Source organism: Macaca fascicularis, chromosome 6 (assembly GCF_037993035.2).
Source record: "Macaca fascicularis isolate 582-1 chromosome 6, T2T-MFA8v1.1".
Classification (NCBI taxonomy): Eukaryota; Metazoa; Chordata; class Mammalia; order Primates; family Cercopithecidae; genus Macaca; species Macaca fascicularis.
The window spans coordinates 178,081,006-178,108,382 of NC_088380.1; the positions used below are offsets into that span (position 1 = coordinate 178,081,006).

General features: G+C 45.3%; 1 protein-coding gene across 6 annotated transcripts in view; it reads left to right on the plus strand.

The window, feature by feature from the left end:
• RANBP17 (RAN binding protein 17) overlaps positions 1 to 18,204 on the plus strand; it is a 436,622-nt gene extending 418,418 nt beyond the window's left edge. For all 6 annotated transcript variants that reach the window (XM_005558506.5, XM_045394506.3, XM_045394505.3 and 3 more), the window contains 3 exons: positions 12,137 to 12,235; positions 14,145 to 14,272; positions 17,012 to 18,204. In XM_005558506.5, the coding sequence (XP_005558563.3) occupies positions 12,137 to 12,235; positions 14,145 to 14,272; positions 17,012 to 17,108 (324 nt within the window). In that variant the 3' untranslated portion in view covers positions 17,109 to 18,204. The remainder of the gene's footprint in view (positions 1 to 12,136; positions 12,236 to 14,144; positions 14,273 to 17,011) is intronic.
• Positions 18,205 to 27,377: the final 9,173 nt, after the last annotated feature.

Below are 27,377 nucleotides of genomic sequence, written 5' to 3' on the forward strand. Positions count from 1 at the left end.
AAAAGAGCTAATAATAGAATATGATTGACTTGAGATATACACAGGTTAAAGAAACCTTGTAGATAACAAGAGGCATTCATAGTCCGTCCTGAGGCTTAGCCTGTTTTGGAGATGGCACTTTAAGGGCAGAAGTTCCACGCTAGGCCATTAGTACACTTACCCCTCAAGAGAGTAAGCCCTCCCCCGCCAACTTCATCTTTTTCCTGGGCCCCTCGCATTGCAGAGAGTCTGAAAACAAATTGACAGAAATCTGGAGGAAAGTAACTCAAGTGATTTAGGAGAATGGAAGGGCGGCTTATAGGGCCAGATTAAAGAAGCTAAATATGTATAGCTTACCTAAGTGACAACTAAATGGGGCATTTGATAAGTCTATAAATACTTGGAAGATGTAAATGCCAAGAAGGAAAGGGAATTACTTAGCATGGCACAATAGAGTATTGGCATAATGGAATAATATTAAGAAAGGGAAAATGAAGGTTGAACATCAATAAAAAGCTTCCTGATAAACAGAACTATTCCTGACAGGGTACACTATTAAGTTATGTGCTATAGGCCAAGGGAAGTAATGTCAGTGCCATTTCTCAGAGTACTGGCAACAGAGCTAGCAAGATAGGACCCAAGAAGTGTCCTCTTGACCAAGGCACAGGACCCAAGCAGGAAAGCTTCTGTGCCTGTGGCTTCCCAATCCTAGAAAAGGAAGAAAGCTGCATCTTGTTGTTGTTGTTGTTGTTGTTGTTGTTGTTGTCGTCGTCGTCGTCGTTGTTAGATGGAGTCTTGCTCTGTCGCCCAGGCTGGAGTGTATTCGCATGATCTCATCTCACTGTAGCCCCTGCCTCCCTGGTTCAAGCAATTCCCCAGTCTCAGCCTCCCAAGTAGCTGGGATTATAGGCACGCACCGCCACTCCTGGCTAATTTTTTGTATTTTTAGTAGATGGGGTTTCACCATGTTGGCCAGGTTGGTCTTGAACTCCTGACCTCAGGTGACCCACCTGCATCGGCCTTCCAAAGTGCTGGGATTACAGGCATGAGCCACCACGCCCGGCCAAAAGCTGCATCTTCTTGGGAAAAGTCAGATGGCCCAGACCTCCTAAAGGCTCAGACCCTGTGGAGAATGGTTAAACCAGCAGTTCACTACCACATCACTGCCAGAAAGATTTATTCAGCTTTAATGGCACCCCATTTCCTGCACACAAGATCTGCGCCCAGCCTATGTAATCACCCTCATCTGCCACCAGTACTCCCCATCCACCCTTTCCATTCCCACAGAACTGCTCATCATTCCCCCAAACTCTTCTCCAAACCTTTGCACCTGCTTGTCCTTCTTCCTGCCTGACTGTCAAACTTCTCTTACTCTCAACAACAGATCCAAATGTCACCTTCTCTATGAAGCCATCCCTGGCTGCTTCCACCCCTAGGCAGGGTTAGCCTCCTCTGGTTTCTAAAAGCCTCCTGTGTAAACTTCTGTTTTATGGCCACTTACTGTATCTTCTGCCATTGTTTCTGTACGGCGTATCTCCTCCCCTACTCAACTGTAAGCTCTTTGAGGGCTGGAACTGTGACTTGTTCATCTGTATATTTCCAGGGTCTGACACAGAGCCTTGCCCAAATTAGGTGGTCAGTAAATGTTTAATTGAGGAATGAGGTTCAGTTCCCAACACTTTCAGTCACTAGCATTCCTTGGGCCCTCTTTGTAATTATTAAGGAAAAAGAGCTTCCAAATCTAAGTAGCATCTTTGAATCATCTCCCTGGCCTCTTGGCCAGCTCTTTCTATGCCATGAGATAACTGTAAATAAAAACTCTCAAATCTGAAGATTCTGCATGGTTTAAATAGAAACTCTACTATTTAATGGAAAGTATTTCTGAAGGGTCCATTGAATTGTCCACAAGAATAATTTTTTCCCCATATGAAAAAATGAAAACATTTTGGATCCTTTTGTAGTTCATGAGCATGGTGATTGAGTGTTCACGTGCATATATGAGCCCTAAGCAGTATGCATATCCACGACAGAGATTAAGCATATGTTTATATTATTCAGTAGTAAACTCTAACTGAGGCCATTGAAAAGAAAGAGACTGGGGAAACAGTGTCTGACTCACATCTCTTTCTCCACATCTCTGTTTTTGTGTCTGACTCTGTCTCTGAGAGTTTCTATTTCTTGGACTCTCTCCCAGACTCTTTCTCCTTGGTACATTACAATATTCATTGCACTCTGCTTTGATGACTGCATGAGTTGCCCTGGTGCCATTATGCTTATGTTGTTCTGTTGTGAAGTACGATATTAATTGGGAAATGTCTGATAACTGTTTAGCAACATGCCTTGCTGTTTCCCCACTCCCTTCCTTGATTTTGAATGGCCTCAGAGTTTACTTTATCATTGAATATTTAATATAAACGTGTGCTTGTAGTCATTGAATATTTAATATAAACGTGTGCTCTGTGATGCATATGCACATTGCTTAGGATTCAGTTCGTTGCTACAGCCACCTAAACAGCAGCGACGTCTACACTACATGTAGCATTTCTGGAACAGTCTGGCATCCTTCTCTTCATTGAAAGTCTTGACTTTGAGACCATGTTCTTTTTGTTTTATTTTATTTTATTTATTTTGGAGACAGAATTTCACTCAGTCACCCAGGCTGGAGTGCAGTGGCATGATCATGGCTCACTGCAGCTTCAGCCTCCAGGGCTCAAGCAGTCTTCCCACCTCAGCCTCCTAAGTAGCTAGGACTACAGCCACACACCACCACACCTAGCTAATTTTTGTATTTTTTTGTAAAGGCGGAGTTTCACCATGTTTCCCAGGCTGGTCTCAAACTCCTGAACTCAAGCAGTCTGCCCACCTTGGCCTCCAAAGTGCTAGGATTACAGATGTGAGCCACGCGCCTGGCCTGAGGCCATGTTCCTGAAGCTCTGAGTTTATTCACAGCTTCAGTGTGTTTCTAAGATTATGCTTCTTAGATATATTTCATTGGGAAGAAAACAGGGTATGCAGTCAAGGATTCTGACCGTTTCTCTCTGTGTCTGCTACGCTACCCCTTGACTCCCCTCATTTTGAACTTCTTGCAATATCTAAACTTGTTACCTTGCCTCCAGTACTTACCCGTAATTGCTATTCTCCAGAACCTAATCAGTATTGTTCTGAATGGCAGACCTCATCATGTCACCTTCTCCTCAAAAATTCTTTGAAGGCTACCCTTCATGTATTAGCCCAAACTCATTTCTATATTCAGCATGGCATAGAAGCCCTTTTATAGCCTGGACCAAGCCCAGTCTTCTACTCTTTGCCCCTCAAATCTACTCCCTGCCACTCAAAAGGTCTCTTTCAAAAACCTCCTGGGTATGGACTGTTCGTTCCTCAAATATGCCAATCTCTGTCTCCAGTGGCTTTTCTCATTTTATTTCCTCTTCCAAATATATACTTCTTCCCAGATAATGCTCTACGCATCTTTTAAGATTCAACTTAAAATCACCTATCCTATGACGATAGGCTGGTCTTTTTAGATAGAATCAGAGCACATGCGCCTTTGTTAGACTCTCTTAAGCTTGCACACATTGTTTGCTAGTTGGGGGACCCCCAGAGGCTGGTATAGGCCATTAGAGGTTCTAGAACCTATGTGGTGGTCGTTTAGGAAGTACCTTGAACTAAAAATAAGGGTCACTTGAATAAAAATTAGGGGAAAGTGGCTTTGGAGTTGAAAATTATTGCTCAAAAATACAGATCTTCCCAACATTCCTACCCAGAGGAAATTTAGATGGTGTTTTTGACAAGTAATCCTTAATTTTTACATCAAATTGAAAAGTGTTCTGTTTGTTATTGGCAAGAGTGAAAAAGAGTTTCCCAAATAGTGCTGAGTGGCAAACCCTGCAGCCTTCCAATGCCCCAGGTTTTCTGGTTTTATTTTAATGCAGCAAGCTGCTTTATGAGATCTGCAGCCACTTGAAATATGATTTACTACTCGTAAAAAGTTTCAAATGGATAATGAAGATTCAGGAATGAGACTCACAGTGTGTAGTGTCGTCAATTTTGTTGCTGTTGCTCTACAGTACATCTCTGCCATTGAAATGAATTATTTATCATAATTTATTTCAACCATGGAAAATAAAACTGCTTTCATTGTGATGTGTGCAGTAACATTCAGAATAGACACATTACATGCAGTACTCTCAATTAATTAATCCTGAAGTTTCATTCTAACTTTATCTTCTTTCTTATAAGCCAGGAGACTGACAGGTAATTCTTTCCCCAGTAAACTGGGATTAAAATGCATGTTTGGAGAACTAGGGGTGATGCTGGTAATAGAGTAAATTGAAACAGCAAAACTAAGTTGTGTTTTTCCTTAGATTTAACAATAGTTGGAAGAGTTTTTTCATTTTTGAAGCAATTAATCACTTTGAACAAAAGCGTCCCTTAGCTTTCTGTAAGGAGGGGACGGCAGAGTGGGGGATGCTTTCAGTTTAGATGTGGAGGCATGCAGTGCTAATGTGTGACCAAAACCAGCTGAGTTTCCTGGTCCTGAGGTGCTTTTGAAGTAAGAAGCTTCTTTTTTTAAGAGCAAGGCTAGCATTGTGCAAAGAACAAGTTGGCAGGGGTCCCCAGTGATTCCGGGGGAGAGCAGGTCATCCGTAATTGATTGCAGTCTTGTTTCTTTAAAGGAGAGGCTCACCTCATCCTGCATTTCATTTGACTTTTTTTTTTATTTAAAATGCTAAATATTTTTATTATAAGACTGCAAAAACACTATAAGCACTAGTAATGTTCTTAATATAGAGAGATAATTTTAAAATTTAATGTAACTTAGATGGTAGAACTTAGTTAATCCAGGCAGGAAAATATAACTAATTATATACTTATTTATCCATTATGTTCATTTTTCATAGCATTCCACTAATATCACATAGGTGAATAGCAGATAGAGAGAACAATTGATTTCTTTTCCCTAAAGATAACTGTTATCTAATTTGAGCAGGATCGCATTTCAATATCTGCTGTACACATGACCTCAGGAACAGCATTTCAAAATGACAGAAACTCCCTTACTTCCACAAACCCTGAAAATCTGGAAGCTTTTTGTCTTTCAGCAGCACTCAGATTTTGCCTAATCCTGGGTCTCCAACCAGGGCATGGAGCTTAGGTGAAATTGCTGTGGAGATGGGTAGGTTTCTCTGCTTTTTCATGTTTTTTGTTTGTTTGTTTGTTTTTTATTGTTTTTGTTGGGGCCAGCCTTCCCCTTTTCTTTTATTGACCTTCTGAAAGGCCAATGACAAGTACCAGAAAATTCCTGAGACTCAGAAGCAGCTCTTGAAACTTAGATGCGTTTATTATTGGTTGTTCCTCAAAACATGACCAACTTATTGCATCAGAATGAAGGACAATCTAGCTTGGTCAGAAGTACAGATAATCTTGTATCCTATTCCTCTTCCCATTAAGGCTGACAAATTAAGATTAATAGATTGGCTGGGTGCAGTGGCTCACCCCTGTAATCCTAGCACTTTGGGAGGCTGAGGTGGGCGGATCATCTGAGGTCAGGAGTTCGAGACCAGCCTGGCCAACATGGTGAAACCCCATCTATACTAAAAATACAAAAAAAAAATCAGCTGGGTGTGGTGGTCCATGCCTATGGCCCCAGCTATTGGGGAGGCTGAGGCAGGAGAATCGCTTGAACCCCGGAGGCAGAGGGTGCAACGAGCCAAGATCGCAACATTGCACTCCAGCCTGGGTGACAAGAGCAAAACTCCATCTCAAAAAAAAAAAGATTAACAGATTAAGTTACCCTATTCTATGGTGCATACCCTATTGGGCACAGCTCTGATCATCCTTTTTTTGTCCTCTGCCCTCCCCCAGCCCACCCCCTATCCAGATCCAGACACAGGGATGCTTTGTCATTGGTCTCTCACCTTTTCTTTGGTCTGTCTTTTTGGTCTGTCCTTCCTTCGCCTAAACCAGAGCCTCCTTTTTCTTTTTTTGAGGTGGAGTCTCACTCTGTGGCCCAGGCTGGAGTGCAGTGGCATGATCTCAGCTCACTGCAACCTCCACCTCCGGGGTTCAAGCGATTCTCCTGCCTCAGCCTCATGAGTAGCTGGGATTACAGGTGCGAGCCACCACGCCTGGCTAATTTTTGTGTTTTTAGTAGAGACAGGGTTTCACCATGTTGACCAGGATGGACCAGGATTCATATCATCACTTTAGCCTCAGTTTTGTCTTTGTGGTACAAATAGGGAGCAGGAGGGAATAGTCTGAATTTTTTTCTATTTCTTAGAACTTTATGGAACTTTTTTAGTTATATTATTCAGTATGCTTAAAATTAACAATGAAAAGTGTTCACTTTATAGGGAGTATTGTAACTCAAAGGAAATTGGCTTAATTTACTAATGTTTCCTATTATGTTAATTTAAATTGCTGTGTACATGGTACTCTTGGCGGGAGGAAAACCATTATTTTTATCAAAATGTTCAGTGGACCGTTTTCCAGAGACAGCCTGTTAAGGCTGCCATTGTTCGTCGTGAGAGTTGAGCTTTAGGTGGGAGGCAGGAAGGTCTGCTGAGAACTCTCCAGGAACCACTACCTTGGATTCTAAGCACAAGAATTTCAGTGGTGGCCTCACTCATCAGTAGGCAGCAGGGCGTCTGACCAGAGGAGGCACACACGGACCACATATCTAAGAGACTCACTGAAGGTGGAAGAATGAGCCATGGCCAGAAATGAGCCTTGTTTGTTACACCATCAGTCCTCCAGATGTGCAGTAGGTCGTACTGCCTCAGCCACTATGCTGATGCTCTTGGTCCTCACACAGACAGCAAGACAGTGGCAGCCAGCAGACTGGCATGTTGGACTTAGGCAGACCTATGCACATATCCTGGTTCGGCTTCACATCCTGGTAGCTGCAGTATCTTGATCAAGTTACTTATTTGCCGAGAACCTCAGATCCTTAGTCTATAAAATGGGAATAATATCAACTTCCCACAGTTAGTTGAGGATTAGAGACAGTGTATGCAAGTGTGCAGCAGAGCACTGAGCACCCAGATGATGCTCCATAAATGAGGGCTATTACTGTTGTTGGGTGGTGTGAATACTTGTCAGGCACAGCCTACTCTTAGGTGAAAGTTCTTGTCATTAGCAATGATGGTGCCCAGGCCTTTGACCTTTGCAACCTGCAAGTCCCTACAAAGGCACTCTCGAGCTGGCTATAGGACAGCAGTGGCATAGAAGAGTTCTCAGGCTGTACACACAAAAACAAGATCCTTGCAAATGAACAATGTATTACTTCCAGTAGGTAATCATTTTAAGTTTTAGTCATAGATTAAGACAAGAACTTCCCTGTTTTCTGTATAGTGCCCTTTCATCTCTTTAGCTCTTTATACTTTACCTTCTGATATGTCATTCATCCTTTTGCATTTATTCATTTATGTATTTACTCTTTCAGTTGCTCTTTCCTAAATCTCTGATGTGTGCCAGTGCCTAACCCTAGGCCCTGGGGATACAGTACCACAGGAGTTTGCAGTCTGGTCTCCCCACCCCGCTGCCATTGCAGTCATCACCCTGTACTCATTCAAGTTGGCTTTTTCCATTTTCTCAGCCTCTGCTCCTATTTCTCCAACCATCCTGCTCTTTGATAATGTCCAGCCATCAGATTCTAGACACACTAAGCCTTCAACTTTCTTAGAAAAAAATACAGTTCACTGTTTAGCAGTAAAGCATCCAACACAAGCCACATCTTTGTCTATTCTATTTCAGCAGGAGACAGAACAGAAGTGGTTTAAATTGGGCATTTCAGCCAGGCATGGTGGCTCACTCCTAGCACTTTGGGAGGCTGAGGTGGAAGGATTGCTTGAGACCAGGAGTTTGAAGCTGCAGTGAGCCATGATCACACTACTGCACTCCAGCGTGAGCATCAGAGTGAGACCCTATCTCTAAAAATAAAAATGAACAGGCTGGGTGCCGTGGCTCATGCCTGTAATCCCAGCACCTCGGGAGGCCAAGGCAGGCAGATCACTTGAGGTTAGGAGTTTGAGACCAGCCAGGCCAACATGGTGAAACCCCGTCTCTACTAAAAATAGAAAAATTAGCCAGGTGTGGTGGTGCATGCCTGTAGTCCTATTTACTTGGGAGGCTGAGACAGTAGGATCACTTGAGCCCAGGAGCAGAGGTTGCAGTGAGCTGAGAGCACGCCACTGCACTCTAGCCTGGGTGATAGGAGTGAAATCCTGTCTCGATCGATAGATAGATAGATAGATAGATAGATAGATAGATAGATAGATACATACATACATACATACATACATACATACATACGTACATACATACATACATACGTAAATATAAAGTGAGCATTTAGTTACCGCCTTGCCATAGAGAAAGTATGACTCGGGCCAGACACGGTGGGCACACGCCTATAATCCCAGCACTTTGGGAGGCTGAGGCAGGCAGATCACGAGGTCAGGAGTTCGAGACCAGCCTGACCAACATGGTGAAACCCCATCTCTACTAAAAAAAATACAAAAATTAGCTGGGCGTGGTGACACGTGCCTGTAAACCCAGCTACTCAGGAGGCTGATGCAGGAGAATCGCTTGAACCCGGGAGGCGGAGGTGCAGTGAGCTGAGATCGTGCCGTTGCCCTCCAGCCTGGGCAACAGAGCGAGACTCCATCTCAAAAAAAAAAAAAATGAAAGAAAGTATGACGCAGCATATTTGGGTAGGAAAGTCCAATTTGCTTTATGCTTGTGCTTTACATCCCATGTTAGGGTAGAAGAGTAAGAGAGGAGCTGGGGAATGAACAGAGATACAGATCACACAGCATTGCTTTGTTTTACTTTTCCAGGTCAAATATTTGTCATTTTGTGTTTTATTTAGAATTACAGGTTTTCAGAACAACAGAAACATTGTCATTCAAAATCCTTACAAATACATGTGCCAGATCAAATAATGATGCTTTCTGAACTGTTTCCTATTTTCGTTGTATATGTGTCTGTGTTTTACAGCAACCCTCAACAAAGTTAGATAGTTGTGAAGAGACTATAATCTCATTGATCTGTATCTCATCAGGACATGAATTGGGGCCCTTCATTGAGCCATGAAATTCCACTGGGCTAGGCCAGAGAGAGTAGCTGCAGTAGCAGTAAAGGAGCAGTAGATTGATGCCTACTATGTGGCAAGCCCAGTGTCAAATGCTTGATATATGTCAGAGAAGTCATTCCTCACAGCAGCCCTTTGAAGTAGCTGTTACTGTCCTCCATTTTATATGTAAAGAAATAAAGTCTCAAGTAAGTGAAATGACTCGCCCGATGTCTCAAGTTAAGTGGCAGGGCCAGATTGGGATTCTATTTTGATTGGCTCCAAAGCCTGGCTTTACCATACCACGTTGGTTTCTCTTCGTTGAGAGAAATTTCCTAAAACTCCTGCCAAATCCTGTGGGAAGGATGGAGGGGAATGAGGAAGCACCTGAGGCAGTGTGGAGTGTGCTTTTCCTACGTGGAGCAAGTCCTACAACTCTGCCTCAGAAATGGGCCCTTCCCTGGTTTGGCAGAATAGCTGCTGAGGGTAATGCAGTAGATACTGTATGTGTTTTCAGACATAGGCCCTAGAAAATGTAGCCTATGTTGGGCACATTTGTTTAATTTTATTTTATTTAGATCTAGACCTCTAGAAGTGGGGCAGATTTGAAACAGCCATTCCAGCCATCCCTGTGGCAGTATTGGAAGTGAGCAGAAGTTGAAGGATTGGAGCCTCAGCTCACACAGCCATTCCTTGTACCAAATACTGATGGTGCCTTGTGACTCACTGTGGGCCGGGTGGTCAAGAGCTGTCTCCTTTCAGTATTCATGTATTTGTGTCGTTAACCACAGAAAGCCTCCCACCAGAGATTTCATATGACCTGGGAAGTGATTCTGTACTTAAGCATTTCATCCAGTATTCTTCCACATGCTCCTTCTGCAAAGGAATTTGCCCCCATTGGTTGGCTGTTTCCCCCATACCCTACTGTAAGATGTTACAAAAAATAATTCTGGATATGGGCCGCCATGTCAGTACCATTTAAGCAGATTTGCTCACTAATTTTCATATTTCCAGAAGAATAAAAAAGAAAAAAAAATCACCCATTTTAACCAACTTTATTTTTAGAAAAGTGTTTTATTCAAACATCTCCTTACTTATTACAGACATAAATACATGCATTCAGACAAATGAATACACAGGAGAACCGTATAAAGTATTTGGTGCATCACTTCAAGATGCTTTGTCAGTTACTGGAGGAATTTGGTGCCTCTAACTTTAATCTTTTCCATTAAACTATCCGTTCTGCCTTCAGATTGTGAAGCCCATAATATTTTAGACTGTCTAGATGGATCTGTTAGTTTTACTCGTCAGTGTAATTTGTGGCTCTATGACTTTGGGTGGCTTGTTAGATTGTACATGGGAACTTGTGATCTGCAAATGATGTTCAACATCCCAAGCTTAAGTCCTAGCCTCTTCCCAGAGAGACTGGACATAGAATAAATACGCAATTGGCAGATTTCATTTGCAACCAGCCTAATTGTTATGATGATGTATAGAATGGCAGACTTTTAGAACTGCAAAAAAGCTCATTACTGTTACTATATACCTTAAATGTTTATAGCACTTTTTACTCTTTGCAATTCATTTTGTATACACTATCTCATTTGATTCTCAGAGCTTCCTTGTGCTGGATTATTATTTCCCTCCTTATAGTTAATGAAACTGAGACACAGAGAGAGAGATTCAGTAACTTGCCTGATATCACAGGGTAAACTGGATTTCAAAAAATACCAGAGGACAAAACCAGCTGTGTTCCAAACAAGCCAGGTCACCAGAGCCCAATAAGGAATGGTGTGTGCAGTGATCTTTGCCACATAACAGCCATTTCCCCTGCCCTCTTTGGGGGAAAGGAATTCTGGAGCTGTGGGAACAGAAGAGCTTAGAGGTAGGAGGTAAAGAGTCCAAGAAGCAGAAACTGTATCAGCACCACATGAATGACGGAAACCTGTTTCACAGCCACTTGCCTGGACTGTTGCAGCAGCCTCATCCCTCGTCTTCCTCCTTTAGTTTCACCTGCACAGTACACATTCTACATGTCCCCAAAGAGATCTTTCTTAAATGCAAATCAGAGCATGTCTCCACCTTTGCTGCAAACATATCACTAGCTCCCCGCTACCATCACGATGAAGTCCAGATTCCTCAGCAGGGTCTTCCAGTCTGGCACTAGTGTCTCACCTCTGGCCCACCTCTCTTCTCTCCTGTCATGCTAAGTTTCTTACCATTGCAGAACCCTTTGTGTGCATCCCCACCCTCCTTTTTTGATGCCTTCTCTGCTTAGAACACATTTATAATGAACTCCTTAAATGTTCTCCGTGGAGTCCTCCCTGACTTCTCCTCAAGGACCCAGAATCTTCCCTCCTTCCTCTACATGCCCACTGCACTTTGCCCAGCCCTATTTCCTGTTATTTCTCCCCTAAGTAGTCTCCCCCAGGAGGTTTCAAGCTACTTAAGGTCAGAGGTTGTGATAAATGCCTGTATTATCTTATCTCCCCTATGGGTCTTACAGGCTGAATTTAAGAGAACGGATGAGGAATGTACATGTAGGAATGAATGAGTGAGTGAGTGAATTAGTGAACGAAGAGTGAAGAGAAACCTTGAACAGCCTAAGCCAGCAGGAAACATGATGTTCCAGGGTCACATGGAATGGGTCCCTTTCCCCTCCCTCTCTCCAAGAGGGGCCATGGAGAGATTTCATCTGTATAACATGACCTCTTAGGTGAAATGGGAGGCAGACAGGAAGGTGAGCTGAGCTTTTGCCTGGTGCCCTAGCATAGAGGAAAGCGTATCAGGTTTGAGAGACAGGGACTGATCATCTTAGCTCAGTGACCTCTTGACTTCTGCCTATCTGGAATATTCTCACCAAGGCTTTCAGAGGTAGAAGCTCTTCCACAGGGAGCTAGCTAGGGGTCTTTGCCAATAGTTTCTACAGGCAACATTATAAGCTAGAGTCTAGGCTGTTTGTCCAGGAAGAGCTTTCACAGCTGTTAGCAAGATGGAGGGGTGGAATTTGAGCACATGGAAGGCCTGGGATTAGGGGGACTCTGAGCCAGGGCATCTCAGTCTTTATGTGACTCTATCTTCTAGATGATGTCTGTCCTCATGAACACCATTGTCTTTGAAGACTGTCGGAACCAGTGGTCAGTATCCAGGCCTCTCCTGGGGCTCATCCTGCTCAATGAGAAGGTGAGTGTGATTGCAGGAAGTCACGGGAGGTGGTCCCTAGGAGAAGAGAGCAGCTGTAAACTAGGGTGAGCTGTGATGATGAAGGACAGAGGAGCAGAGCCAACTGAGTTTGAACTGGGACCTTGAGAACTCCGTGAGGCTGTATTCCCCTACAAGGCCCTTCCCCCAAGGTCTCAGATCTTCTTCAGGTAAGCAGAGGCCTCAGAACAAGTGCTTCTGGAGCCCAGAGCTCCCGCTCACCAGCTGGGTGGTTTGCTCAGTAGTGTTTCAAGCTTGTCCTCACTCCACTCCCCCCATTCCAGGAGAATTCTGAGCAACAACCCTTTTTGCCTGCCTTGACCACTCTTTATATCTGAGATCCCCACTGCCCTAGATGGTGGCAGCAGCAACCCATCAGGGATTCCTCACAGAACCAGCAGCCTTCATATGGGGAGCACCCGTCTCCAGCTTCTTTAGAGGACTCACCACCTGGGCTACCTCCCAAGCCTCTCCAGCTTCCTGTTGAACCCATGCGTCTCCCCAGTAGTCAGTAGGAACAGTGCATTACAGCTTGGGAGAATGAATTGTCTATACACTAAGATAGTACTGGGGAAAAAGACAGTGAGATTAGAGGCAGCTGCATGCATTAAAATTCAAACTAAAATCCCAGCCTTGGAAGGAAACTAATAGAAGAAGAAAATATATCAAAAAGAGAAGAGCTGTCTCATCATTCACCTGTGCTGAAGTATCCAATTTTAGCCACATTCAGTAGCACTGTCATTCATCTTCCCTCGGCGTTATTGTGATTTAAATCCAAGCTCTATCAAAGACAGCAGTTCTTTTAAAATGATTGAGAGGGAATAAGGGCAAATTCAGTGTTTGGAAAAAGCTTATGACATCACAATATTATACTTTACTGATGGAGGCAATATTTCACCGTTTAGGATGAAAAACTAATAATTTTCTATTTGGTGTGAGTCACTGCATCATTATAAAAGGGAAAAATAAGTAGTTTTGTGCATTCCCAATCTTGTTCAGTAAGACATTGTGGTTTAAGTATAATGCCTCTGATATATAGTATTTAAGTATTAGTCTGACTACATATTAATTATGTGTGTTTTCTGATGTAAGCTGTTTTAATGTATGATAGAAATTAAATATCATGCTTTTTGGGCTTGGAAGAATAAATGCATGACTGGCAAAATATTGTCTTCATGCTGAAATTAGGCTGTTTCCAATGATTAGGAGCTGTGTTTAGCATCAGAGCTTGTGTTTGTATAAAAGCCCACAGTCCTCAGCAGAAAAGAAAAGGCTGTGCAGATATTTGTGACCAGGCATGACAGATATTTTTCTTAGTGCCAGAAAGCTCTCCCCAAACTAAAGCAAGCCCCTCCAGTACCCCACCTCAGAGGAGTAAATCCATTCTAGCCCCCAAGGACAGAGACTTGGAACAAAGCCCGAAGTTGTTTAAGGAGTGACTCACTGAAGCCAGGAAAGATGATAAGGCCTGAGGAAAGACCCTTGGCCTTGCCTTCAGTCACTTAAAATGCTCCCTGGGCATTTTAGTTATTTCCTTCAGCCTGGAGACCCCTCCCATTTCAGTCTTTCTGTGATTAGAAGAGATGAGAGTCAGGAAAAGCATGCATTCAGTCCCCCACAGAGGAGACAAGAACTTCATCAGCCTAAGCAGTGACAATAGAACAATTACAGCAAGACAGTTTATGGAAGGGATCATAGAATTTATAAGTAGGAGTGTCTCTGTGGCGTAGATTTTCTCTAAGGGCTTAAAGTTCAACATGGAACTAGACAAAAACTCCTCTGAGCATTAGCGAGCCCTGAGTAGATGAGAGCTGGTCTAGCCATCCCCCTACCAGCTGTCTTCGGGCCGGGTTTGGAGTCAGAGCTCTGACTCTATTCTGTCGCCCATCAGTATTTCAGTGAACTGAGAGCGAGTCTGATAAACAGCCAGCCTCTCGCCAGGCAGGAGGTCCTCGCCCAGTGCTTCAGAAACCTCATGGAAGGAGTGGAGCAGAATCTGTCCATCAAGAACAGAGACAGGTGAGCATTGCCCAGTAGTGTGTCGCTGGGGAAAGTAGACATTCCAGGTTTGTAGAAAATAACTGTCTTGTGCGTGACACAGCTCACACATGGATGTCCCTTTTCTATTTCACCTGGTGATCCTAGACTCAGTTCCATTCCAAATTCAGTAAATATTAGTGGTTATTTGCTTTCTTCCAAGTGTCATACTAGGCATTATACCGGGATGCAGAGATTAATCAAATGTAGTCTCTGCCCTTAAGCAGTTTACAATTCAACAGGAGAGATACGAAAAAATAACTACAACTGAAAGATAAAAAGAAGGAAAGTGCAAATCTGCTATGGAAAGTGAAGAAAGACTTCTTGGCATTTGAACAAACATAGGCCTTGAGGTCAGACAGACCCCAGTTACAGCTGAGTTAGGATCCTGACTATAGCTAATAATAATGTATTGTATATTTCAAAATAGCTAAAAGAGAGAACTTGAAATGTCCCCAACATATAGAAATGATAAATACTCTAGGTGATGGATACCCTAAATCCTCTGACTTGATCATTACACATTGTGTGCATGTAACAAAATATTGTATGTACCCCATAATGATGTAAAAATATTATATATCAATTAAAAAACAAATTGGCCGGGCACGGTGGCTCACGCCTGTAATCCCAGCACTTTGGGAAGCCGAGGAGGGCAGATCACCTGAGGTCAGGAGTTTGAGACCAGCCTGGCCAACATGGTGAAACCCTGTCTCTACTAAATATACAAAAATTAGCTGGGCGTGGTGGCACGTGCCTATAGTCCCAGCTACTCAGGAGGCTGAGCTAGGAAAATCGCTTGAACCTGGAAGGCAGAAGTTGCAGTGAGCCGAGATCACAGCACTGCACTCTAGCCTGGGCAACAGAGTGAGACTCTGTCTCAAAAATAATACATTTAAATTAAAATTTTTTTAAGATGATATTTTATATCTGGCCTTTGTAGGTTGTGTGGCAGTAGACAGTTAACTTCTCTACTCCTCAGTTTCTTTACCAGTGAAATGGAGATGGTAATAATCAGTTGTGATGTTTAAATGACAGAACGCAGTGAAGCATGGCATCTGGGGCCTATGACCTACAGTATTAGTTTCCCCCTCTGCCTGTCATTTAAGAATGGCTGGTATCTCAGTTGCCAATGAGATCTAAATGAAAGGAGCCTGAACTTATCAGCTAGGTCTGACTTTATTCATTCATTCATTTAGTTCATAAAACTTTATTCAGAATCTACTGTGTAGGCATTGGGGTTACCAGTGGTAAACCAATTATTTAAGGTTCCTCCCCCTCATGGATCTTACATTCTAGTAGAAAAGACAGACAGTAATGAATGATGGAGAAAGAACATGTGTTCAGGAGAAAAAAAAAAAAAAAAATCTGCACCATCCTTTTATAAAGGCAGTAGCATTCAAATGCTGCTCCATTTGAAATGCAAATCATCAGTGTATTCTGGAGTTACCACAGTATATTCTGGAGTTACCAGCCTGGGCTTTGGTAATACATGACCAAGTCAGTTGGGGTCTGCAGACATATTCCCTTGACTGTTCACTTCAAGATCCTCTATCACGCAGAAAGGGACAACCTCAGAAGCCAGCCGATGAGACTTGAATGGGGAAGCCCTAGGTGTCTCGGTGGAAATTACTTCACCTAAGGCTTGGAAATTTGAGTACTGCCTCCTGAGCTGCTCTGTGAAATGATGGCAGGTGGTCCTCCTAGTTTAATGAGAGTAATAGGCAGCGAAGACTGACTGTTGTCCATGTACCAGGCACTGTGTTGAGTACTTACAGGTATACAGGCATTGCCTCAAAGTGACCCAATAAATTCTTTTTTTTTTTTTTTTTTCTTGAGACAGATTCTTGCTCTGTTTCCCAGGCTGGAGTGCAGTGGCACAATCTTGGCTCACTGCAGCCTCCACCTCCCAGGTTCAAGTGATTCTCCCACCTCAGCCTCCCAAGTAGCTGGGTTTACAGGCGCCCGCCACCACACCTGGCTAATTTTTTATATTTTTAGTAGAGACGTAGTTTCACCATGTTGGCCAGGCTGGTGTCAAACTCCTGACCTCAGGTGATCCACCCGCCTTGGCCTCCAAAAGTGCTGGAATTACAAGCATGAGCCACTGCAACTGGCCTAAATTCTCACTTTCTACGATCCCTTGAGTAACTACTCATATTAGTACCAAGACAAGAGGTTAAGTATTCATCCAGTATCATGACTCGTCAGTGTAGAGCTAGGATTTGAACCCAGGTAGTCTAACCCCATGCCCCCTCTTTTTCAGCTACTAAATTCAGTTTTCTCACCTGTAGAATGAGGATACTCATACCTACCTCAGGGAAGACTTGTGATGATTAAATGAGCTTATCAGTAAACTCAATCCAATGCCTGGCACATAAACTTTTGTTCTTTTTTTTTTATAATCCTTACCATCTATGTGTAATTTAAGTTTTCTAAAATTGTTTTTTAGAAGTAGAACCACAAAATGTACACCTCAAGATGGTCAGAGTGAATTTAGTGGCAACCCTGTTTTCCAGGAAGGGATGAGGGGTTGGCAGTACTGGTGGCAGAGCAGCAGTGGCGATGAAACTGGAGAGAAAGGAGCTCAGCTGAAATCTAGAGCCTTCCTCCAGGAGGGGCCTCCCCAAAGTCCTGAACTCCAAAGTGGCCTTATCGTCCAGAAATTCATGGAGGCTTGGCCTCATTACTACCCTTGACCCTTTCTTCCTCTTTCTGCAGGTTCACCCAAAATCTGTCTGTATTCAGAAGAGATGTGGCAGAGGCTCTGCGCAGTGATGGCAGCACTGAACCATGCAGTCTCGACATGATGAGCTGACCCGATTTTTCTGACCATGTGTGGAGCAGCCTTTGTCAAGAGAGTCCTGAAGGTCTGGGTCTCAGGACAGTGATGTTGGCTAGCCCAGGGGAATGTATTTTTCAAAATATACAAGCAACAACAAAAGCCCTACCTTCTTCTATGTCTAACCTAATTATAAGAATTTCTAACAGTACACAGTGTAAATTCAGTCTTTTCTCTGAAAAGCAAAGGATGTGTTTTCAGTCTTTCTATCAAATATTATCTTTGTTCTCCTAATGCTCTGAAAGGATATAGAAACAATATTTAACCAAAGAACAGAATAAACCAGGTTTGCACCTAAGTGTGTACTAGTTTATGGTTCTGCAATCAAGGTTGTCAATTTGTTGGAGATGCAGCCTTCACCATGGACTCTGGATTGAGATGAATGCCATTGGAACCTGTTAAATGAGTAGTTTGTTATGTGTCTGGAAGAAGCAGCGTTAGGGACTTTGGGCTGTGAGCATTTAGAACGAGCCTGGAAGCACTACAGAGCATCCCACAGGACCACACGCAGGCCTCCCTGCCTCAGCTGCATCTGATAAAGTTGAGAGACAGTAACACAATTAAATGACTTACAAACAATGTTTGCTTTTCACTGGCATAAATCTGAAGTGGTTCAGTCTAGAAGAATTAAGCTGTGCAATTACTGCCTGCAGAGATATTTCTTCAGGAGGAGTCATGTAGCCCCAGTCAGGAGTTCTGGGTGGTGCCAGCATCCAGTCCTCTGCCTCCATTTAATTTTTAAGAGAAGGTGAAGGTAACTATTAGAATATAATATTTGAAGCAGCTCTGCCTTCTTAGGGCTACCCAAAACAGTTCTAGGTGCTAAAATTCAGATTTTCAGAGGATGAGAAACAGCTGGTTTCCAACTCTCCACAAAAACTCTTATTACTGTTGGGACTTGGGATTGCGACTTAACCCAAACCCAGAACACGAAGAAGACCTTTGCAGTTTGCGCTACACTGTTACTAGGCTATTAATTTGAGATTGCCCACTGTCAAGTGTTTTACTGTCTCACTGCTGTTTTTATGATTCTGGCTTACAATAAATATTGTGTCCTTTATTTCTGATAAGACATGAAAGGTTGGCCTTACTGTTGAACAAGAAGTAAATCCACAGGCTCCTGTTATAATCTCATTTCTCAGACTAGTGTTTCTTGAAACCTTTCTGGATAGTTGAGTTTTGCAATAGGCTTGTCATATAAAAGCAGAGTCACTCAAATTTATCTCAAAATGTTTGTCTTCTGTGCATGAAGGAAATGAGGGGAAAATACGTTACATATGGGGTTACTTCTAGTATTTGATGGATAAAGAAGCTTTGGCCTTACACTATGTTTCATTAGAAATGGGATTTATAATTTTCCTTGAGAAGGTGAATTCTGAATTCTGTAAAACATCAGCTGTTCAGAGACGTTTGACATGAATTTCTGTTTCTTAAAGGCGTGTAACCGCACACTCACCACACAGAAATGTGTTAGGAAAGGTTCGTCCCATTCTGGCATTCTTTACAGATGTCTAATATCTAAAAGCACCATATTGTTTGCATTAAAATGCTCACCAGAAAATGACCATGGGCACTCACTTTTCCTTGCCACACTGCCAGAGGTCACCTGGTGATTTCACAGCAGACAAGAATGGCTCCATCAGATTTGGCCTTGGAGAGCTGTTCTCAGAGGACAGGTCAGGCCTACCCCACTGCTGACGTCTACAGGACCTGCTAGTAGAGCTGGCCTCACAGAGCACACTGCAGGAAGCATGCGTCAGCTGGAGAAGACTCAGCAGACAGTTATTGAACATGTATCGTGCCCTTTACATACATGATCTCTTCTAGTCCTCACAAGAGCCCTCTAAAGTTTAGACAGTATTAGCTCCACTTTGCAGATAAGGAAACCGAGGTTAAAAGATGGTGTCTATAGCTTACATGGGTCACACAGGCAAGATTTGAACCCAGATCTGTCTCACCTCAAAGGAATTCCTGGCCCCTAGCAAGGAAGACCTGTATTTCAGAATGGTGAGTTGAAACCAGTTAATATTTAGGTCCATTATCATCTGTTTCTCAGAACTCTATTGTTACATAACACATTACTCCAAAACTTAGTGCCTCGAAGCCACATTTATTCACCGACGGTTCCTGTAGGTCCGGAATTTGCAGCTGGGTTTCAGGCTCTCTCTCTCACAGGCTGTGATCATCTCAGGGCTTGACTGGGTAAGGCTCTGCATCCAGACTCACTCACGATGGTTAGCAGGAGTCAGTTTCTCACGGGTTGTTGCCTCAGTTTCTTGCCAAATGGGTCTCTTCACAGGGCAGCTCACAGCATGGAACCTTGTTTCATCAGAGAAGAGCCAGAGAGATTGCAGCAATCTGGAAGTCACCGTCTTTTATAACCTAATCTCAGAAGGGCCATCCCATCACTTTTGCTGTATTCTGTTCATTAGAAGTAAATCACAAGGTAGGGATCGTTGGGAGCCATTTTCCTTTGTTTTTTTTTTTGTTTTTTTTGTTTTGTTTTTTTTTTTTTTTTGAGACAAAGTCTCGCTCTGTCACCTGGGCTGGAGTGCAGTGGCACGATCTCCGCTTACTGCAAGCTCCGCCTCCCGGGTTCACGCCATTCTCCTGCCTCAGCCTCCCGAGTAGCTGGGACTACAGGCGCCCGCCACCACGCCCGGCTAATTTTTTGTATTTTTAGTAGAGAAGGGGTTTCACCGTGTTAGCCAGGATGATCTCGATCTCCTGACCTCGTGATCTGCCTGCCTCGGCCTCCCAAAGTGTTGGGATTACAGGCGTGAGCCACCGCGCCCAGCCATTGGGAGCCATTTTCAAAGCTGTCTGCCAAAACTCTTGTCTGGCTGTTGCTAGAAAGGTTGAGTTTTAGCTGTAAATTTCTTTCTTAAAACCTGGAAAGGAACCCTCCTTTTCCTTTAGAGGGCCAGGTTCCATTCTGAGCCCTTACTGAGGGAGGAAAAGGAAGTGGGGGAGCTGGGATGTTTAAGGATCACACTCACGCATACTACACACTCATCCCACAGTGGATGAGAACCGGATTTGGGACTCTGCCTCCAAGACTGCCACAGTCTGCCTTCGTGAGGGACGGGGGACTCTTGAGAAGAGACCTGGAGTTCCACGTGGGAGTGGGCCCTGTAGGGACATCCTGTCCCAAGGATAAAGCATGCACAGGCCGGGCGTGGTGGCTCAAGCCTGTAATCCCAGCACTTTGGGAGGCCGAGACGGGTGGATCACGAGGTCAGGAGATCGAGACCATCCTGGCTAACACGGTGAAACCCCGTCTCTACTAAAAAATACAAAAAACTAGCCGGGCGCAGTGGCGGGCGCCTGTAGTCCCAGCTACTCGGGAGGCTGAGGCAGGAGAATGGCGTGAACCCGGGAGGCGGAGCTTGCAGTGAGCCGAGATGGCGCCACTGCACTCCAGCCTGGGCGACAGAGCGAGACTCCGTCTCAAAAAAAAAAAAAAAAAGCATGCAGAGACACAAACCTGTGGAGGCCATGTGAAAGACAACTAATGGAGCTGCTGGGTCTAATCAGATTCAACTTACTCAGATTGAACAACAGGAAAAATGAGTGCTGGCAGTTCCAAAGGGCCTACCACTTCACACACGTGCTCAGAGAGGATGAGGTGGGAGGTGTGGCTGCTGTTTGCACACCCACCCTTCTGATGGGATTCTAGTGTACAGACAGGTGGACTGTTCCTGCAATGTGGGTGCTAAGTCCAGCCAGCTGCTTCAGGGATGCTCAAGCAAGAAACAGTTTGAAGGGATTTTTACTTTGCTCAATTTTTGCCTTCCACACTGACTTCAGAACCTGGCCCCTGAGAAAGATGTAGTCTGCCTGTATTCCGGATGTTTCTGTTATTCTGTGTTTTCCAATCAGGCTTCTCTAGGATGGGGGACAAAGGAGTGTAGAGTCCCTGCACTGTGTGTGATTATCTGAACTGCCCAGAAAAGCCCCCCTGGCCTTCTCGACTCCCTTCTATTGGCCCTGACATCCTAGAAGTACCTACGGATTACGGTAGTGAGGGCCCCTTTCAAAATGCAGAAGTGGCTTGCCATGTAGCTATTAGCTGAGATTAGTGACCAGATTAGCTAAGTACCAATAGCTGGACATGAGAACCGAAAACAGAGTGGGTTTGGTGAGAAAAATTGAAGAAACTGAAAGATCCAGCATATGGGAAACTTGATCTAGATGTTCAGCAGTTTTGGGGAAGTAACATTTGAGAGAACTCAGCCCCTTATGATGAGGAGGGAAAGGAGTGCCTGAAGAGAAAAGCAGGGTAGAGTAAAAAGGGAGGAAGTAAATGTTTCTTTTTTTTTCTTTTTCTTTTTTAAGACAGGATCTCACTCTTGCCCAGGATGGAATGCAGCGGCACGCTCACAGCTCACTGCAGCCTCAACCTCCTGGGCTCAAACAATCCTCCCACCTCTGCCTCCTGAGTAGCTGAGACTACAGGCCCATGTCACTGCACCTGGCGAATTTTTGTATTTTTTGTAAAGACAGGGTTTTGCCATGTTGGCTAGGCTGGTCTTGAACTTCTGGGTTCAAGCGATCCACCTGCCACAGCCTCCCTAAGTGCTGGGATTACAGATGTGAGCCACCACTCCTGGTCTTAAAAGTTTTAAGATGAACATAAAATAATCAGAACTGCTATCATTTATTGAGCACCAAATAAGCATTGCAAACTGCTGTCTCATTTTACGCTTCCTAGTAAGAACGTCAAGAATTATTATCCCCATTTTAGAGATGAGAAAACTGAGACTAAAAGACTGACCCAAAGCCACATAGCTAGAAAGTAGACACGCCATAATTCCAAGTCAGATCTGCCTGACCTCAAAACTCGTGTTTCTTTTTCACTATAATTCCTTGAACTAGGTCCTTCACAGCTGGGCCTAGGGGACAGTTGGGTGGGAGAACTCAATGTGAACCACTTTGACACCCACAATGGGACTAGGCACTCCCAGCGAAAGGCCAGTCCAGGACCTGGGCCCGTTGTGTGCTGTGTCTGTGGGTCCTGCCACCGATTCATCCTCCTCCCTGAACTTCCTAAAATCATTCTTGAGACTTTTAAATGTTTTATTGAGGTGCAAGTTTACAATGACAGCAAACCTTTCAAACTACAGCAAGAGTAACCTGCCTCCTTGGCATATTAAAAAATAATGTTAGTGTCGGTTTTTACGTCCCATAGTTTGGATTGCTGATAAGAGTGCTTCCTTGACAAGATTCTTTTTGAGGTTTACAGAAAGCGTAATAAAATATGTAAGTTACATTTCCACAAACAAAAGCTATAACATAAGTTATTTATAAGTGTGAGATACAAACAGTATCACGATAAATAAACCATAAAGGGTACCTGCAACATTCATCTTAATGTAATTTGCCCAACGAAAGTGTCGAAACGAAGTCAAATTGAGTAGAGAAATCTGTCAGGAAGGGAGGAAAGTTGTGGAGCACAAATGGGAAAAATGGCGGATGTGTAGGGGAAGGAAACAAGGGCATGAGATCAGGTTTGGAGGTCCCTGAGAAGGCCACCCCCTGCATTTGCCCACCCTGCCTGTCCTTACTCCCCTGAGCCTGAGCACACTGACCGATTCCTGCCACCCAGCACACGCTGCCATCTGCACAGTCCCTGCTCACGTGCCCTTTATTATCTCCATCAGTCCCCCACCCCATGGAGAAAGGAATCTCTCCCTGCTCCCCTCTCCTCTAACCCCCGGCCCTAGGGCCAGCTTCCTCAGGCTGCTGCCAGCCTCCCTGCCAGGGCCTGGGTCTGGCCCAGCCCAAGCACCTTGGAAATCATTCTTTCACATCACCTGCCACAGATAAAGCTAATGAGCCGGATAAATAAGATCAGTTCTGAGGGGAATGACGGAAATCAACGGGTAGAGAGGATGATGAGGTGAGGGTGCTGCTCTGGAGGATGGGCAGAGAGGTGAGGGCTGGCCTGGGTCGTAAAGGATGCGAGGAACCAGCCATGGGGGTGCTGGGGGGGTGAATGCCGAACTGAGTGCACGCAAATGCCTGCGCCCAATTCTGACCCCTTTTTCTTACCCCTTGTCTGACCTTGCTTTGTGCTATTGAGTTTAATACTACAAACCTTGATAATGTCCTCCAGTCCTCCACACCCTGGACCCAGCCCTGGGACATGGGATCAAATGCCACCAACACCATTTTGCCTGAAAGGAACTCTCAAGCCAGTAGGGGAGAAGAGTGAGCCCCACTAGGGCCAGCCTTCACCGCCACTCTTGGGCTCATTCACCCAGACCCTGCACTGATTCCCCTCCCCACTCCATCCCGTGACTTACAGTCTTTACCACCTACTCCCAAATAGGGGTGTAAGGTAAAGGAGAAAGTGTGGGCTTTGTAGTCTAAAAGTCCTGGGTTCAAATCCCAGCTCACCCCTTTCCACTACGTGCCCTTTTCCTTCCACTGGCTGGCAGACTCTTGAGACTGATCAGACCTCCTCAGGAAGGTTCTTCCCCACATCCTGCCCACTGGGGGAAGCAGTGATGAAGAGCCCAGACTGCTTTGTCCCCACTGTGAGATGGGGAAACCAAGCCCCTGCGCTGGGGCATGGTCCAGGAAATGTGAGTAGGTGCTCAGTAAATATTCGCTGAATAAATAAATGAATGGGCGAATAAATTTGGGCAAGTGTCTTTAGAGCCTTCCATCAGGAAAACTGGAAGGGCCCGTAGGGACTCCGAACTAGGGTGTGTGAGCCAAGAACAGCACGGCAGGTCAGCCACCTGTGACATGGTGTATGTGCCAAATTGTGTTTCTGTCCTTTTCTACGGAAGCGGACCACAATATTTTCATCGGTGTTTCAAATAGGGTAGCTGACCCAAATACTTTTCAAGTCCTGATTCAGTCTCTACCCCCATTTCACAGATGGGGAAATGCAGTCCCATTTCACTCAGGAAGTCAGTAGCAGAATGAGCCTGGAGGAGCCTCCCACAGCTGGGTTCCTGGGCCAGTTGGAAATCCCAGCATCTTTTCTGTCACCCCTGAAGCCCCACCATCTTCTAGATGACTCCCAGCAAAGCCTCCACCAGCTGCACCCCTTTCTCCCAGCTTCTTCATGGAGAAGAGGAGAGGATGTGCTGCGTCCTGAAGGTCTCTCTAGCTCCAGGAATCCTGGTCCCGGTTCTTACAATTCTCATTTCCTAATCTCTTTCAGTGTGTGTGCCTCACTGTTCAAGTGACAGGAGGTAAATTACAAGGGCAGCAAGAAATTACAACCTCAGGAACACCAAACACATATCAGAACATATCTGGCCAAAACAGTGCTCAGAGGAAAATGTATGCCCTCGAATGCATTTATTTAAAAAGAAAGAAAATTTGACAAATTTTCAACTCAGCAAAGAAGAAATAAATAAATTTTGAAACCACAACATTCATGAAAGAGGTGGCATTTTAAAAGGGGATAAGACATCAAAGTCTTTTTTAAAAACCAACAAAATAACAAACCTTTGGCAAGTATGATCAGGAGAAGACATGAATGAGCAACACTGGGAATGAGAAGTGGAAGGTATTAGTACAGATTCGTATGAGAGTTGCAAATTCTGAGACAATCTTCCCACAGTGTTGTAACAACACATTTGAAAACTTGGATGAAATGGACAGTATTCCGGGCATTGGCTTCCAGAGTTGAGCAGGCATCAGTGTCACCTGGAGGGCTTGTTAAACACAGACTGCCGAGTCCTACCCCAGAGTTCTGATTCCGTAGGTCTGGCGAGGGTCCAGGAATTTGCATTTCTAACAAATTCTCCAGTGATGCTGATGCTGCTGCTCTGGGAACACACTCTGAGAACCACTGTCCTAGGATTCTCAGAGTTCTCATACCTGACCCAAGTTACCCGCATTCCTGAGCTGCCTAAGAGCTATCTGGATAGGAAGTGAAAGGAGGCTTATGATTAGTGGCCCAAAGCACCTTCATCTGGATGACAGGGCTGGACCATGAGGAACCGTGGATCTCAGGAAGCCAGAACCCAAGCAATGAAGCAGAGCCCTGACCCATGCCAGGTTTTACCTGGAGGAGCTTATTTAATCTTATGAGGTTTATTTACTAGATGAGAAAATTGAGGCACAAAGAAGATGAATAATTCAGAGTCCACAGCTGGTAAACGGAGGTGAGAATCCCATTCTTAAGCACACACCCTGGGAGCAGTGCTGTACCACCCACACCTTAGTTCCGTGCCACAAACCTCTGTGCGGTGGGCCTTGTTGTCTCGATTTAACAGTGTCTGAAGTGACAAGGGCAGCCCTGAGTCCGGGACACTGGAAGCCAGAAGGGAAGAGGAGCTGGTGAGGTGCCAACTCCAGCCCGCAAGTGGGGAGCTGTGCTTCCCTTGAACTCTCAAAGCCTCAATTCCCTCATTAGTGAGAAATTGGGGCCACTAACAGCCCTTTCCTCACAGGGTCATTGTGAAGAATAAATAAGTGTCCACCTCCCTGCCTGGCACAGGCTAGGTTCTCAGCTACAGTAGCTTTATAGTTGTCATTAAAGTTATTATTATATAACCGCCAGAGTTTCTCACAGGCACTTCCACAGATGCTATCTCATTTGGTTCTCACAGCCACCCTGGGGGTAGCTGGTGCCCTTTTTGTTTTACAAATAAGGAAAATGCGGTTCTGGGAGGGACAGTTAGGGACCCCACAGCCCCCACCCTGCCAGTGGCAGAGCCTGAATTAGAAGCAGGAGGCCCCCTGGGGCCAGAGCAATGGCATCTACCCCATCTGAGGGTCCTTGTCGCTGGAAGCGAGTGAGGGAGCACTTGCCCAGACCCCAGGCATCCTGCAGCTTTCACCCCTCACTGTTGGGCCTCCCTCTCCACACCCACCAGGAAGGCTCAGCAAGGGCCAGTAACTTGCCCAAGGTCACACAGCGGGCAAGTGACCTAACTCCAGACCCAGGCCTGGAGGCCCTGCAAATCCTGACGCCTTTGGATTGTTGGGAGAAGATAGAAAGAATCCCCGACCTGCACCTCCTGTCCTTCCCCATCCTCTGAAACTGACCCTACTGGTAGACAAACACCTTTCTCTCCAACGTACTGAGCCCCTGCAAATAAAATAAAACTGCCAACAAAATAAACAAGAGTCACAACAATAATATATCAGCCATTACTCTGGGGGGATGCAGTGGGAGGTGAGCCACGCTTCCCAGTGCCCACTACGTGCCAGGCCCAGTGCTCTGCGCTCCCTCAATATCTCACTCGCGGCTCACAAACAACCTGCATGCACGCATTATTTCCCTTTTTGCAAACGAGAAAACCGAAACCTAAATATATGGAGTCACTTACTCAAGGTCACTCAGCTAGGAAGTGGCCAGTCCAAATTTGAACACACTTCTGGCCAACAGTACATCCGAGCTCTCACCACTGTCCGCACCACAAGGGGCAGGAGGAAGAGCCCAGGCCAGGGGTGCGACACTCAAAGAGTTTACATCTAACGATTTTAGAATTAGGTGGAAGAAAATGATTCCGCTTGTCTCCCCAACGCTGCAGCGGAAGGTGACTACTTCGTGTGCGGTCCTGTCCAGGGTGCCCTGGGCCCGGATAGACAGTCATGAGGCGCGGGCAGAACGGGGAGTGGTTCCAGTGCCCAGACTGGACTGGAGCCGGAAGGGGCTCACCACTCGCGTTTCCCAAAAAAATCCTGCGATTTGCTCTAACTATGAGCTGCCCGCGCCTTTGACATTCGGTAACCCGAAGTCCCTAGACCCGCTGAGCCACGAGCGGGTTCCCATGCGCGACCACAGCCCCCTCCATTCTGCAACGAATTTCGAGAGTCAGATCCCCGCTCCCCACTGGGCGACCCCGCGTCCCTAGCCCAGCCGCAGCTGGCACGCGTGGGCACCTGCGAGTCACGCCTCGGTCCGCCTGGCCGGAGCCAGGGAGTGTCTCCAAAGTGGCCGCGACGCCGCGGCCGAAACCCGGGCGGGGGCGAATTCTCCCCAAGCGGGTCGGCGTCCTCCGGAGCGCGGAGAACGCTACGGTGCTCCCCTCGCCCCGCGCGCAGGCAGCGCGAAGCCTGCCCCCGGGAGTGCGCCCCTTTCGTTCCTCCAGCGGCTGTAGTGTCCAAGGGGCTTCTGCGGATCCCGCCGGGTCCTCCCGGGGTTGCAACTCCATTGTAACTGAAAGGATGCATTTGGTTTGGCTTTTGCTCAGACGAAAAAAAAATTGGAAGAAAACGAAAACCCGCTCAGCAAAAGACAATTTCACAAGCGGAGCGCTCTACCCGCCC